At 36.6% G+C, this 13,944-nt stretch overlaps 1 protein-coding gene across 1 annotated transcript in view; it reads left to right on the top strand.

Moving 5' to 3' along the window:
• The window catches only part of TTC39B (tetratricopeptide repeat domain 39B), a 73,732-nt gene that overhangs the window by 16,841 nt on the left and 42,947 nt on the right, over nucleotides 1–13,944 (top strand). Inside the window, exon 2 of the mRNA XM_034072631.1 lies at nucleotides 7,530–7,564. Within this exon, the coding sequence (XP_033928522.1) occupies nucleotides 7,530–7,564 (35 nt within the window). The remainder of the gene's footprint in view (nucleotides 1–7,529; nucleotides 7,565–13,944) is intronic.

Raw genomic sequence — 13,944 nt, 5'->3', positions numbered from 1 at the left:
CAGGGTTCTTACAAAGTGAACTTTGGACCAGTGAGCTTTCACTGTTGTTCATCATTCTTTTTTGTGAATTAGTAATTTCTGATATTTGATGCTTCAGTGGAGGCAGTGGGACGGATGGTGTGTAGATGTTGGTTGAAGCAACAAGATCAAATCCATGTAATCTGTGAAAAAGATGTTACGGGGAAAATGAGCATACTTTTGCTGGGAAAAAGCAGTATTCAGGAACTGCTTTTAAATGAATTTATACATTCATTATTGGTTTGATTCTATGAAAGGGTTTCGGACAGTAAATTCACTTGCAGAAAGCATCTTTGGCTCAAGTCATAGCCTATGTGTTTATTTGAGCATATTCTCCATAGATTAATGTCAGAACTACAGATAATTGCTCTTTGTGAAACAAAAGCTGTCAGTTTCATGGGACTTGGCTGTTGTTAAACTTAGTAATTTGTGCTTAGGAGAACTGTAATGTTCTGTGCTTTTCAGACTCTTAATTTGAAGATACGAAAGACAGTGTCCGTGGTTGTTCTTGCTGGTGTGCTCCTGTAGTTAGCCCTCTGCCTGAATGTGAATTTGGTGCAGCAGAAAAAAAAGACATGATGAAAAGGATATTTACAAGAAACCAAAGAGGTCTTGCGTGGTACTGATTTTGTTTCTGTGAGTCTACTTACTTGAGCCAGAGGGAGTAAGTGCTGCAATTGGTGGATCAAAAAGATTGAACTTTTTTGTAGCTCTTACAAGCCTCTTGAACTATTTTCATGGGCTCTTTTCTGCTGTCTTGCATATTTGTCAGCATTCAAGAAGGCTAAACTCTAGCAATGTATGAAATTTTACAGGAATGCGTATTTAATTTCTTGTCAAAATGACCTTTTGGTCTGTCTTAGGACTGTTGCTTTCCATAAAAAAAAGATTGTATTGGACAGAAAGAAGCCTTGGAGAAATTTTGTTAGGAATAGTTACTGTCTTCCACTGACAGCTGCATTTCCTCTTGCTTGCTCAGCTAATTTTTAACATGTTTTTTTTGATACCTCCTAAAAACTAGATCAGCATAGCATGTAAAAAAATGGCTTGTCAAATCCAAAGTGTTTGTCTATAGTTCCTTCTCCCCCCAGACTACGTAAACTTTGCTCTAACTATGTATTAATTAAATATAAAATTTGTGGATTTTTTTCTGTGTTTTTTGTTTTGATTTTTTTTTGTTTTGTATTATTCCTCCTCCTCTGAGATTGGTGTCATGTTAATCTGTTTACAGAAACCAGCACCTTCCAGTTGTTGCTTGCTGTGATGGTATCTATGGGCTACTGTAGCAATTCTTCCGCTAAACTTTCAGAATCTACTTGAAGGACTAAGAAAAACTCAGTATTTTTATGATGCAAATGCAAAATACTCGAGTAGAGAGCTCACTGCAAACTTGGAGTCAGACATGCCCACATGTAGCTCTGCATCTGGGAGTTTTACTAATTTCATTGTGTAATCTGGAGTTTTTCCTGCTTCTGTTGACAGTTCTCAGTTCAGTCAAGTCAACTAAGGGGAGAGATGGCATGTTGTTTTGTCGTATCTCTGACTAATATTCTTAGGAGCTTGCATATTGCTATAATATCTGGTAAGATTTAAATGCCCACCCCAGTTCTGTGGGTCTGGAGGTTTGGTCCTGGCTGAAGGAAAACTCGTATTTATAAAGTTGCATAATAGGAAAGGGGAATGGGGGGAGGGCTATGTACTTTGATTTTGTTTAAATATTGTTTTTTTTTTTAACTGTTCTGTCCCATTTGGTAATAACTGTGGTGACTGCTGACTAACAGAAACTGTCTGGAAACTGGTTCTGTTGTAGAAATTAAGAATTTATGGAAGGCTTATCTTTCATAGTCTTAGTCCAAAGTATGAGTATTGTAGATCAGTTTCTTCTTATACCTCCCCTATTCTCTTCCCGTAGTAACACTTTTACTCCTGTATTCGGTATTAACAAGGAAAAGGAGATTTAGTCCATACCCCCATGTGCAGTGGATATACTATTGCCCTTTCAGTGAGTCTGGACAGATTTAGCCAGGGGGAATAGGGTCCCTGTCCTGTAATTTCAGAAGGGTGGTTCTGAGCTTGTCAGGTAAGTTTTGTTTAATATCCCTAAATTTCTGTGAGGTGAATCCCTGTACAGAATGGTGATGTTTGTGTAATTGCAATGTAAGGTGTGTTATCCTTCCTGTTAGGCTGAGAAATTTTAGACTTCTCAGAGAAACCTCTTTCTGTTAATGTAGAATCCAGCCACTGACTTCCCAACTGTGAGCTGTGCTGCCCTCAGGCAGGTGTAGGCATGAAGTATGCAGGGCAGCATGGCTGTTGGCAGAGGCTAGGTTTGCTTTGCATTGTTTCCACCTAACACTGGGGTTTTTTTAAGGGGAAGGAGTGGTATAGGGCTGACTTACAGAAGGCAAGAGAAGGCAGAAATAGTTAAATGTACCCATGCTTTCCTAAAAATTTGATCAAAACCACCAGGACTAAAAGCATCTCAAAGTATGTTTGCTTGCTAAATATATTAATGTCTTCATAGATTCCCATACTTTGCAACATCTTAGTATGAGGGTTTTTCAGGGAGAGGAGTTAAGTTTATGGTTCTTCAGATCTTTCCTTAAAACCATGCTGTATTTAGGCCCGATAAAATAAAGCTGTGATTAGGCAGGTAAATGAAGTATAGCAACCACATTTAATTCTGGCTAGTATCATTTCACCACTGTCTTTTTTGTAGTCTCATTTGTTCATTGAATCAGTGTGCATCCATGTGTTGATGTTTTTGGGATTAGATGTCCCTTTTCTCCTTTCCCCCCTTTTCTTTTTTTCCCAATTTCCCTCCCCTATTTAGCATGGAATTCCAATCATGGCTAGTGTTTGTAGATACTATTGGACGTAGTTTTCTGAAGTTACGTTGTTATCAGTTGGGAGTATCTAGGTGGTTAATAACTTAATTGGAAACCATACCTTGTCATAAATCTGGATTTCAAAGGGGTAGTTTAGATTGTCCATGTTTACCTACATCACTTGGAAAATGACCAGTGTTTAAACACTTAGTTTGACAAAATAATTACTAAACTTAAGATAGTGATTTGCAAAGAGTTACAGGATGTAGTCTAGAAGTTACTTAAAGTTAAATGACTTACAATGAATGTGGAAGAAAGGAAGGGTTCTCTTGATGTTAGGATTTCTCTCATAACCTAACGAAGCAGTTGTTTCCACTTTCTAATAGTTTATTAGAAGAAAAGTACAGTCACTGATAAATGGCGTGTGGTACTTTAAGGGTGTCACTCGCGTGTTGTTTTTCATGAGGCTTTATAGGTGAATTGTGGTCTGCTGCAAATGGTTTCTGCTCTCATTGCTAAAGAGCACAGGAACTCTGGTCAGTTTTTCTGCATTTATACACTGTAAATGTCTCCACATAAGTGTCTGTCTTTGACTTTGCTGGATTTGCAAAACCTGAGTATCTTCAAGTTGTGTAAACTTAGTTCTTTTTAAACCTGCTCACATTTTGAAAATGAGGTATTGAAAAGATGTGAAATCTTTTTATTGGACAATGTACAACAATTAAAAAAATGTAAGCTAATGTAGTTCAAGAGAAATAATTTTGCAACAGCTTTATTTAGTCAAACCCTATGCCAGTGTTTTTTCCCCAGCTTTGTGTGAGTCTGAATCAGTTTATGCCATGCCATGTAGTGGCAGCTTTACTTATGATCATGTTTTTAAAACTCTTGGATCGACGTGTTTCTCTGAAAAAGGTACAATTAAAATCTGGATAGCAGCATTAGCTGGCATTATGTACTGAGAGACATGGCTGTTAAACGGTTTCTTTTTCTGAGTGGAATATCGGGGGTGGGGGGAAGAAAGAAAAAAGGCTATGTTGCCCTTTTTGCAGTTTGTATCTCCTGGAGATTTCTGCTGAATGTGTGTAGCTGTTGTAACAAGGGCATGCTGGAGCAAGACCTTTGGGAATTGCTGCAGGATGGACCCTGGTCAGGTGAAGGAAATGAATGAAGGACTGTATTAAACTTGCTCTCTGTCAAGTCTCTCTAGCCATGTAAATACAGGAAATTGCATTCCTAAGCTAACACTGGTGTAGAGGTCACAAAAGAGCTGATCAGGTTGCACACAACTTTGGGCTTGAATGAATCTTGTGTGCAGCTTGTCATGGGTACTTAGTAAAACTATGTAGCTTGAATTAAGTAATCTTCTTTGCTGTAGACTGAAACAAACAAGCATCTCTGGAACTTGGTTATGGCATTTCATCTGTATCAGGTGGAAGCTGCAGTGTTGGAATGAGCAATAGAAGATGGAAACTTTACTAGGCTTTAACCAAATGTGTAAGAATATGTCTGTCCATGTTTGGTTTTGGGCTGCTTCTGTACTCTGAGGAATGGGTAACTTTATCAATCACTTTATTTCTAATTGATATATATTATGTAGATAATATACTGCTTTACCAGTACACATTTGTATATTGTATATAGGGTGAAGTGTTCACAATATTCTGTACTTTATGTAACCCCTCACGCTTAGTTGTTTTTTTTTGCTCGAGCAGGCTTAGTTTACAAGTAAATTTTAACAGACTACTTGAGAAAAGTTGGTATCTGATTTCTTCTGAAACCTTTTATGTCTTGGTAGGAGCATGATGAATCCCAGAACTTGATGTAGGAAGAGCTTTTCTGGGTGCTTTTGTTGCAGTCTTTTCCTTTATACTTTAGGACAGTGTGACTTTTTTTCTGTAACAGGCATGGAATGGAGTAGAAAATGGCTATGCTTCTCACACAGTGAGATCTGTGAGGGTCTGTAGAGCCAAATATAAACTTGTGTGAGGCAGTAAAGAAAAGGAGAACAAGATGTCAAATTCAATGCCTTCTAATACCTCTTTTGCATGCAGTGGGAACGGGAAGGCACAGGCAACTTCATAAAAATTGAAAAATTGTGCTTTTTTTGTCTGGTGTGAGTGTGTGTGGGTTTTTTTGTGTGTGTTTGGTTTTTTGGTTGTTTTGGTTTTTTTGGTTGTTTTGTTTTGTTAAGCCTACAAGATGTTGCCTTCAGTGATCTTTTTAGGTTCCTTGAATCTGTCAAGAGGCTGTGATTATTCCTTGTGCTTTGGTATGTGGAAATAAACACCAAGGTTGCACTTTGTTCTTTTACATGTTTAGACATGCATTAGACCATTGTGAATAGCGGGGAACAAAAGTCAATAGGAGCCGGCACAGGATCTATCAGATCCTTATCTAGACAGATTTTGAATTCTTTCCCGTTCTTGCACATATCTGCTGCTTTCAGGTTTGTAAGAGCAGGCAAGAGGTTCACATCACAGATGTTTTTACATCTTAGTGTAAACTTCTGATTGTTAAGCTTCCTTTACAAGTCCCTGACAGTTAAAAGTACCTTGACTTTTGCTTGTCAAGTTTGTTCTGTTAGTTAAAATGGAGTTGTGTCAAAATGCTGTCAGTGTGTTTTTATTTATTTTTCTGAATTTCTTCTCTTGTCTCTAGAAGTGGCTCAAGGAAGAAACAGAGAAGCACATTATTAGAAGACTGATGACTCATATCAGTGTATAGGGTGAGACATGGGTATCAGGGTGTTCCTGTTGGTTTCTGTTAGCATTTTGAAACTCAGTTTAGCTCTCCTCAGAAGAAAAGTGTATAATGGAGCCTGATCTAAGTTGACTACCTAGTTAATTACTTTACAGTAGGTTTTGTTCTTGTCCTGTAGTGTTGACTGGTAAACTTGGCTTGAAAGAGAGCATTTGGACAGTCTGTTAGTAACATTTCTTTAAATACATATATATGTGGCAGCTGCAGACAGTGAAGAATATGCAATTGTAGTAGTTCAAAACTGATGTAGTAGCATGTTCTATCTGTGAAGCATGTTAAAAGTCTTTCCTTTTCCAACAGTTTTTCTTCTGAATGAAGATTTTTTCCTCCATTAAAAATACTAGTAATCTTTTTCTAGAGGATGTATCTCAGTCACATAGTTTATTGCTGAATTTGTCCTGTGGTTTTGCTGAGAACTCACTCTTCAGTAAGCATAGGTCCGTCTTCTGAAGTGTTACTGAATGCTAGCTTCAAACTCATCATGCTTAAGGTAAATACCACTAAAATACTAATCCTCCACTTCAGTGCTATTGAGTCTAACAATGTTCTGAGTGTGTGCATTGTCTTAACTGAGTGGACAGCTTTGGTGTAAGGCACTTAAGTTGTTTCTTTCATTAGTGTCAATGGTTACGTGAGCGTCTCGCACAGTATTCGCAAGGTATTTTTCTTACTCCTTGCCACACCAAGTCACTGTTATTCCTGGGATACGTGAAAAAATCATAACAATCTATTCCATCAGGCTTCCCATTTTTCTAACCAAAAGAGCAGAAACGACTGTCATAAGTAGGAAATAGTAAGTAAAGATAATGTAGCAGTCTTTGGCTTGGAAAAGATTTGGATGAAATAACAAAGTTTTTCAAAATTGTACGTGTCAAGGAAAGAGCAGGTAGGAATTGATTCTTCACTGACTTTCAGGTTAAAAACTCAGGACTGTTAAACAAAGGTAATAGGAGCAAGGTCTGAGTCAAAATCATTTTATACAAAATGCGTGTCAGACTTGGGAAATTCCTTACTAAGGTTAAGATTTCATGAATAAAAAAAAGTCTACATGGGAAAGGGTAGACTGGACTAGTACTTGGAACAGACATCATCTGCAAATCACCAGGTGGACAAAGTACATCAAGCACCTCAAGGTGGGGAATTCCCCAAGTTGCCAAACATTGGCAAGTGTGGAGTGGGAAGGATGTAGGACAGAGGGCTGTTTGCTGTGTTCTGTGCCACACACTTCTACAGATCAGTTTTAGAAACTGAATATAGCAGCTGATGACCAGTGAACTGAAACATTCTGACCATTTTCATGTTTGTGTGTCACTTCCTTTATTTTATTTTAATTTGAAATTCACCCTAGGTGGAAAAAGGCTTGAATCTAGGTGGAGGGAGACATCATCTGCATGTGTGCACCAAGCTATTTATGTAACTGCTACTAGTGTGTGAGCTGACTGAATTTGCGCTTGATCTGTAACGCATCCTGGACCTACTATATGTACTCTGGTCAACTTGTATATTGGCTGTATGCTTAGAACACTTGGGGTCTTTTTACTTTTTTTTTGTTGTTTGTGGATATCCTGGTCAGATAGAGCATCCTGGATACATCAGATGTGCTGTACATATTCCTGAGGCATAAGTCTGTATTGCCTTCTTTGATGTACATGGTGAAAGCTTTTAAGTCTGAAAAGGAAGAGGTCTTTGGTTTAACTTAACTGTCATCTGATTTAGTAGGCACAGGAAGGGTATTACTGTTTGGGTAGTAATTTGCACTGAAAGCATTGCAAGAAGTCAACAGATTGAATATTCTGATTATTACTGTATGTTGCAGAGTTAAGTGCTATCTGGTAATGGTAACTTTCTGCTGTGTCACAGAAAGAGTTCCAAAATAAATGTGCCTTTGATTGAAACAGTTTTGTTTTTTTTTTTCTTTTGCAGGAAAACTTTGAAGATGCCTATGAAAATATCCCCATGTAAGTAGAGTTTTTAAAAACTTGTATGTTTTTTATGAAAACTATTCAAACAGCGACAAAATATGGCATGTACACTGTTCTAGGGAAGTATACTCTTATATGGATTGATGCTACTCACATTTTCTAAAACAGTTAAGGTCCCCAGGAGTTGGGAAATGAAAGTGTAATTAGGTTGATAGATATGATGAAGTATTTGTCAATAAATGTGGAAGTTGCAAAGAATTAAAAATACAAGATTTAGTAACTCTTAGTTATATAGTGACAGCTCTAGATGATTTTGCATGGTGAAAAAACAATAGCTCAGCATTAATGGAAAAAGTGGATCATACATTCATCATGCAAGACCATCATGTCTTCATGACCTACTTACATCTTTCATCTAGCTGCATCTGCATCCTCCTTGCTCCTGCATGGTCAACAGGTAGCTTGATTTCTTTCAGCAGGTCAACAGAGAGAAAACTACTATATTGTAGCCTTTCCTGCAGTAAGTACACATTAGATATTTCTGCACTATCTAGATATTTCTTTTAATACCTCTTGAGTCCACTGCCTGTCAAATTTGGCTGATTGAAACTTGCCAATATGAAGAGCATGATGAGAGATGAGTGGGCAGTTGACATAATTGTGTATGTTGCCTCTCCTGAAAATAGAGGGGGCAGTTCAGTCTGTGAATCTTTGAGCAATAGGAATGGGATATCTCAGCTGGAATATTTGGTGCTGCTGACTTGCTTTGAGTTTTGACAATTTGCTACTTTGCTAGTTATAGGAATTATATAGAAATATGTGTATTCTTTTATATCTGGGTAGGATTCTTCACTTCATTAGACTAAGAAAAAAGTGCCTAAAGAACTGTAAAAAGCTTTGGAGCATTTTGTTGAAGTCTTCAGTCTTACCTTTCTTGAAACTCTTTGGTCGGAGTTTTCAAATGACACTGGAAGTTTATCTGAGGGGAAGCCTGTTCCTGATCTAGAGCCACACTGGTTTTCTTGACCTTTCTCCATCTAGAATTAATGGTAGTTTCTTTTACTAATAATATAGTAGTAGAAATTTTGAAACATTACTACACTGAAACAATGAATTACTAGAGGTTCAGCCTTTTGGGAAGCTGTGTTTAATTTTTATTCTTTTTTTTTAAATTCTGCTTTGATAATATTTGTCTTAAAATTTTCATATGTTTCAATGTCTTTTATTTCACATAAGAAATGGGCATTGTTTTAGCTCTGTGATGATATACCTGGCATTTGTTTGAGTGGGTTATTGCATTTTCGTTATACCCAACTGACTTTTACTAAAATTGACCTTTTTATAGAGAGTTTTGTCTGTAAAGACTCTTAGTGTTTGCTTATGAGATCAGAGCTGGTTCAAATTCTGTCAAGTCAACTTGTTAGTATAGAGAATTTGGAAAGAATGTCTGGGAACCACATCTTCATATTATTTCATGCACAGCTCTGTAATTCTTCATGTCAAATATATAGAATAATACTGCTCTGTGTGTGGCTCTAGTAAATGCTAGGAAATGGTTTTGCTAATCTATTTTGGCTTTAACTGGGTTTATTCCTTAAATATTGTTGCCTAACTGTAGATACCAGGTTGTGGAGGTTAGATGTTGAAAGGACAATGATTTATCTTAATAGGTAAAATCCTTCCTTAAGTCTCTAGTACTGGCTGTTGTATCTGAAGGGAGGTCTAGGAGGAAATTAGAGGAAATTATTCTTTGCTCAGATAGTCTAAATGGGTTAGATTCTTTATCTAGATTCTTATGTGATCTTCTGCTGGTGGTGGCTACTGTAGGTATACACAGCAACTCCAAAACAGTTTTTGTAATGAGCCCAAAATACTTGTTTTGTAGAAATGGGGAGGGTCGATTAAACAGTGTTCCATGTGTAAGTGCAGTTCTTTACTCACTGGTGCTATAGCCAAAGACTATTACAATAGATTGCCTGCCATTTTACTTAAAGCAAAGGCACCATTTCACCTAGTGTTTTCAGTGACAGAGGGTTACTAAGTTTTCAAAGTACTGGCTTGGTGATGACTTTTGATGTATTCATTCTATGATTATACGTGAAAGTAAATTTGCCGTTACATGGTTGTGTTAACTCAAAACCGGTTAAGATTTGCATATTCTGTTGTAAAAGGAACTGAGTATTTGGAGACAAATGTTCTTTCTGTTCTGGAAACTGAAACATCTGCCAAGAAGTTCTGATGGAAACCTACTTTTAACCAAATATTTCCCCATGTTTTCACTGGAGCATCTGTTTGCTTTGAGTTTTGGGCAAGTTTGTTTCACGAGGTAAGGCTAGGCTATTACCTACCAAGCATCTATAGGTTTGAAAACATACGTTGGCAGAACAGATTTGTGTTCTTTAGTTCTTCATCAGTGCTGAAGAAAAAATGCTTCATCAGAATCTTACTGTGAAATAACTATGAACTTAAATGTTGATCTTACTGAATAAATCTCAACTTCTGTGGCTTTTTTTCTCTATATATTTCTGCCACCTTATTTTTTCACCAAATCATTCAGAATTTTTTGTCTGTATAATGCAGAGATCCATGTTTTCTGTTGCTAGAATACAATTTTGTAAATTATCTCTTATTTGGTTTTACAAGAAGATGATTAAAAGAAGTTTGAATTCTCAACAGTTTCTCAACAATTTTTAACTGTCATCATAATTTGCCTAGCATGTACAGACTTTGTCACTGCTATTTTGATTTCTCTATTTTTTTTTCCTTCAAAGTTCTCATTTTGTTATGAACTTGTATGAAACGTTAATTGTATTTGGATTTTCTCCCATTTTGTTTTACATACTGTTCCTAAAAATGTCATCTGTATGTGACGGGAATAAATTATCATCAGGTTATTATGCTTTTCCAAGGTACTGCCTGCAATGCAATCTTTTTCTTGAGGTAAAGGCAAGATGGTGTTTTCATTTATCCCCCATTATCAGAAGCTTCTACAAATGAAAAAGAACATTTAGAGTAATTACAGTAAATACAGTAATAATACTGTATTGTGGTAGCTGCCTCTGTCTATAGGAGATGCTTTGTAGTTGTCTTCAGGAAGAAACAGTAGTTTATCTGATGCTACAAACAGTTCATATGCAGAGGTAGTCTTCATGTTGCGCTGTTTGCATAGAAATTTCTGATACCAGACATAGAATTATGGCATCATTGAAAAGATGGTGAGATCTTATTTAAACATGTTTAAAAAAAATTAAATGTTGAGAAGATGGAAGCTAGAATTCTGTAGAAAAGCAGGCAGGTGATTTTGATGAATAACTGAATTCTTAGGATTTTCTTTATCAGTATCAGCAGAAAGAGGCATATGTCATTGTTATATTATCATTCTTTTTTTGCATTCTTTTTTTCCTGCCCAAAGCTGGATACTGTTAATCCTTGATCCTACCAAAGCAGCTCTGTGTGGTATTACTGGGGTGATAGATTAAGGGCCAGAAGTGTTTAAAGAAGTTAGAGCAGGTTATCCGTGTAATCTCAGAAGTGTAGTTAAGATTTCAGTTATACCTGCATATGTATGTGTTTTGTCAGTGAATGAAATGGAACATTTAAGGAAGTAGTCCTAAATTCGAATTTGAATTCAGCGTGCCAAAAACTTTTCAGAGCACTGCTTGTTTACATAAGTTTGAACTTGGATTCTGACATTGTCTTAAAATGGCGAGAAACGGCTATGACAATTTAAATGATCAAAGTTTTGTTTTCTTATGTTTGGTCTTCAAAGTCAAGGGAAAAAAAAGTCCAGTAAAGGTTATTTTTATATCTATTAAGTAGTACTTTTATAGCTACATAAATATGACAGAATAGCTACTTCATATTGTCAGTCTCAAGCTTTGGAGCAGCAATAGTGTGACAGCAGCCAGATGTAATCCTTCTGTACCCCAAACAGTTCTGGGATTATAACTTGGATTATAAATTGTTTGAGGAGGTTCAAGTGAGCAATAATTATATAATTGCTAACTCTTTCATACTTACTGCAAGCTACACCTTTTGCCTCTGGTGTAACATTTTTCTACGTGTTTGTATTTGAATAGAAACTTTTAAGTTGTGTTAATATTGCACAAAACTCCTGTTGTTTTCAAATGTGAAATTCCACCTGACACTTTGAGTCTCCTGCCCCAAATAATGTTAATATAATAAGTGACAATACACTTAAGTGTTGCTTCCAAATCATGTAGTGGAGAACTCTGATGGCTCTGAACTCCTTTAAGAATATCAGGAACAGTTTCAGGTAAGAGGTAGAAGCATCCTTATTTTAAGGTTGCTCTCTGTAAGTTACAGCTGCCCATCTCTGTCCTGCAGAGCCTATTTTACCTGATCATAGCCCTTTTTTTCCTCAGGTATTTTAGTAAATATTGTGCAACTCTTTCCTAGTGTGTTGTGTACTTACTAGTATTTTCAAAAGTCCATCATTTAAATAGATTGAAGTATTACTGCTTTTATTACTTAGCACCCATCTGAAAGGGGTAAATGCAAATCTGTAGTTACCTGCATTGTGTTTTAAAGGCATTTGTGTTTCTTTGAGGCATTTTTGTGAGTAAATCTCAGTTCAAGACAGGAAGCATAGCTGGGAATAGGTACTATTAGCCCAGGTGGTACAACTTTAGAGAATAGTTTTCAAAGGTAATGGTGGAGGACAGTTTATTTTTCTGCTGCTGAGCTTTCCCATATCATCTGGAGAGATTAGAGCAAGGGGATGAAGCTCTGTTGTAATTGTTTTGATCCTGACTCCTACTTTCTCCTGCTTATCTTCATGATACTCATGAAGATAACTGTTTATTTCCTGCCTCTCTGTGCTATTCATTTATTTTGGTTGTGGGACTCTACCTTAAAATTTGGATTTCTGGGGAAAAAATGTCAAAGGGTCAATAAAAAAATAGTGATTTGTTTGAGTACTGTCAAATAATGAAAATTAAAGATGAGATAGTTTTCTTCAGTGCTGTTTGCTACCAACTCTTGTATGTTTGATCTATTTTCACTGCAGTTGCATTAGGATACCTTTTTTGTCTGACTTTACTTGTAGCATCTTTTCTTATTATATACATGTAAGTACATACTCAGGAAATCCTGAGGTAATTCCCTTTTTTTCCTTTAAATATAGATCACTTTGCATTACTCATGTCTCCATTTTCTCCTTGCAGTGAGGAGTGATGGATTAGAGTTGGGCTGCAGCACAGACTGGGAAAATCTCCCAGCATCCTCTTCCTGCAGAGGCATCAGCTTCCAGCACTGACTGTAGCTGCTGCCACTCTGACATTTCTTTTGAATTCGGCTATGGAGAGTGCCTCTGATGCCAGCTGCTGGCTCATGAACTTTTGTCCTTCTATTCTTTTTGCTTGATAGCTGGTTAATGAAACCTCATGGATATTGAGAAATAGAACAGAATCAGTTCTCTCTTTATGCTTTCCTTCTGTGGGTTTTTTTGTTGTTTTTGTGGGTTTTTTTTAATGCGTGTGCAGTGGAAAAAGAATAGAGTGAAAGAAGCAGGACTTATATTTGCATAAGGACTGTTTTTACATACCTGAAGTTAGCTGAATTAATCCTGTAAGTATATTATCTCTGTCTGCCTGTCCCTGAAATCATCAGTGTTGTGGTAGTCAGATTTATGGATTTTTATCTGTGAAAATTTACTTTGGCAGGTATGTTGAACACTTAAACTACAGTAGTTTCTTTTTTTAGAACGATTTCTTTGAAGAGGAGGGAAAAATTATGTATTCACAATGGGTTTATTAAATAAATGTTTTTCCTCTGCACTTTGCAGTGGTGAACAGTGCTTTTAGAGAGCAGAAGCTTTTCTGCTGATGTCAGCGCTTAATCAGCTCGGATGCTGTAGGATGTAGAACACCGCAAGGTGTGTATTTTGGGATGCCGTTCTTTAAAATGTGGTAATTTAAGGGCAGTATTAAACTTGGAGGATTTTTTTCTCCATTTATAGGGTATGTCTTCTTTTGATAGCTGTGCTGATTTAACCCTTTGAGCTTACATAATTATGGACATAAGTAATTTATTTCATATGATGCAGTTTGGTGATTTCTAAGTACTACATGTTAATTCCAATACACTCTGCTTTTAGAGATTTTAGTATTTTAAGGTCTCCATTCTAGCCATAAGTTCACTGTGAAATAAATTACAGTAAATTGATTTGAAGTTTAGGAAGAGTGTCTTACTAGGATCACACTGTCCTAATTGTCTCTCTGGATCTAAGCCAGTGTTTTTGTGACGCAGTGTTAGTCCCATAAACATCTGGCCTGATCTGATGTCCTGCTTGCTGCATGATTTATTTCTTGTTTTTTTCCATAGCAAGGTACGTGGAATTTTTACACATTTTGTGTAAAAATATCAGTCAGCCATCATTATTATTTATATATGCT

The sequence above is a fragment of the Melopsittacus undulatus genome, chromosome Z (assembly GCF_012275295.1).
Source record: "Melopsittacus undulatus isolate bMelUnd1 chromosome Z, bMelUnd1.mat.Z, whole genome shotgun sequence".
Taxonomy (NCBI): Eukaryota; Metazoa; Chordata; class Aves; order Psittaciformes; family Psittaculidae; genus Melopsittacus; species Melopsittacus undulatus.
This window is presented reverse-complemented; position numbering and strand designations above follow the sequence as displayed.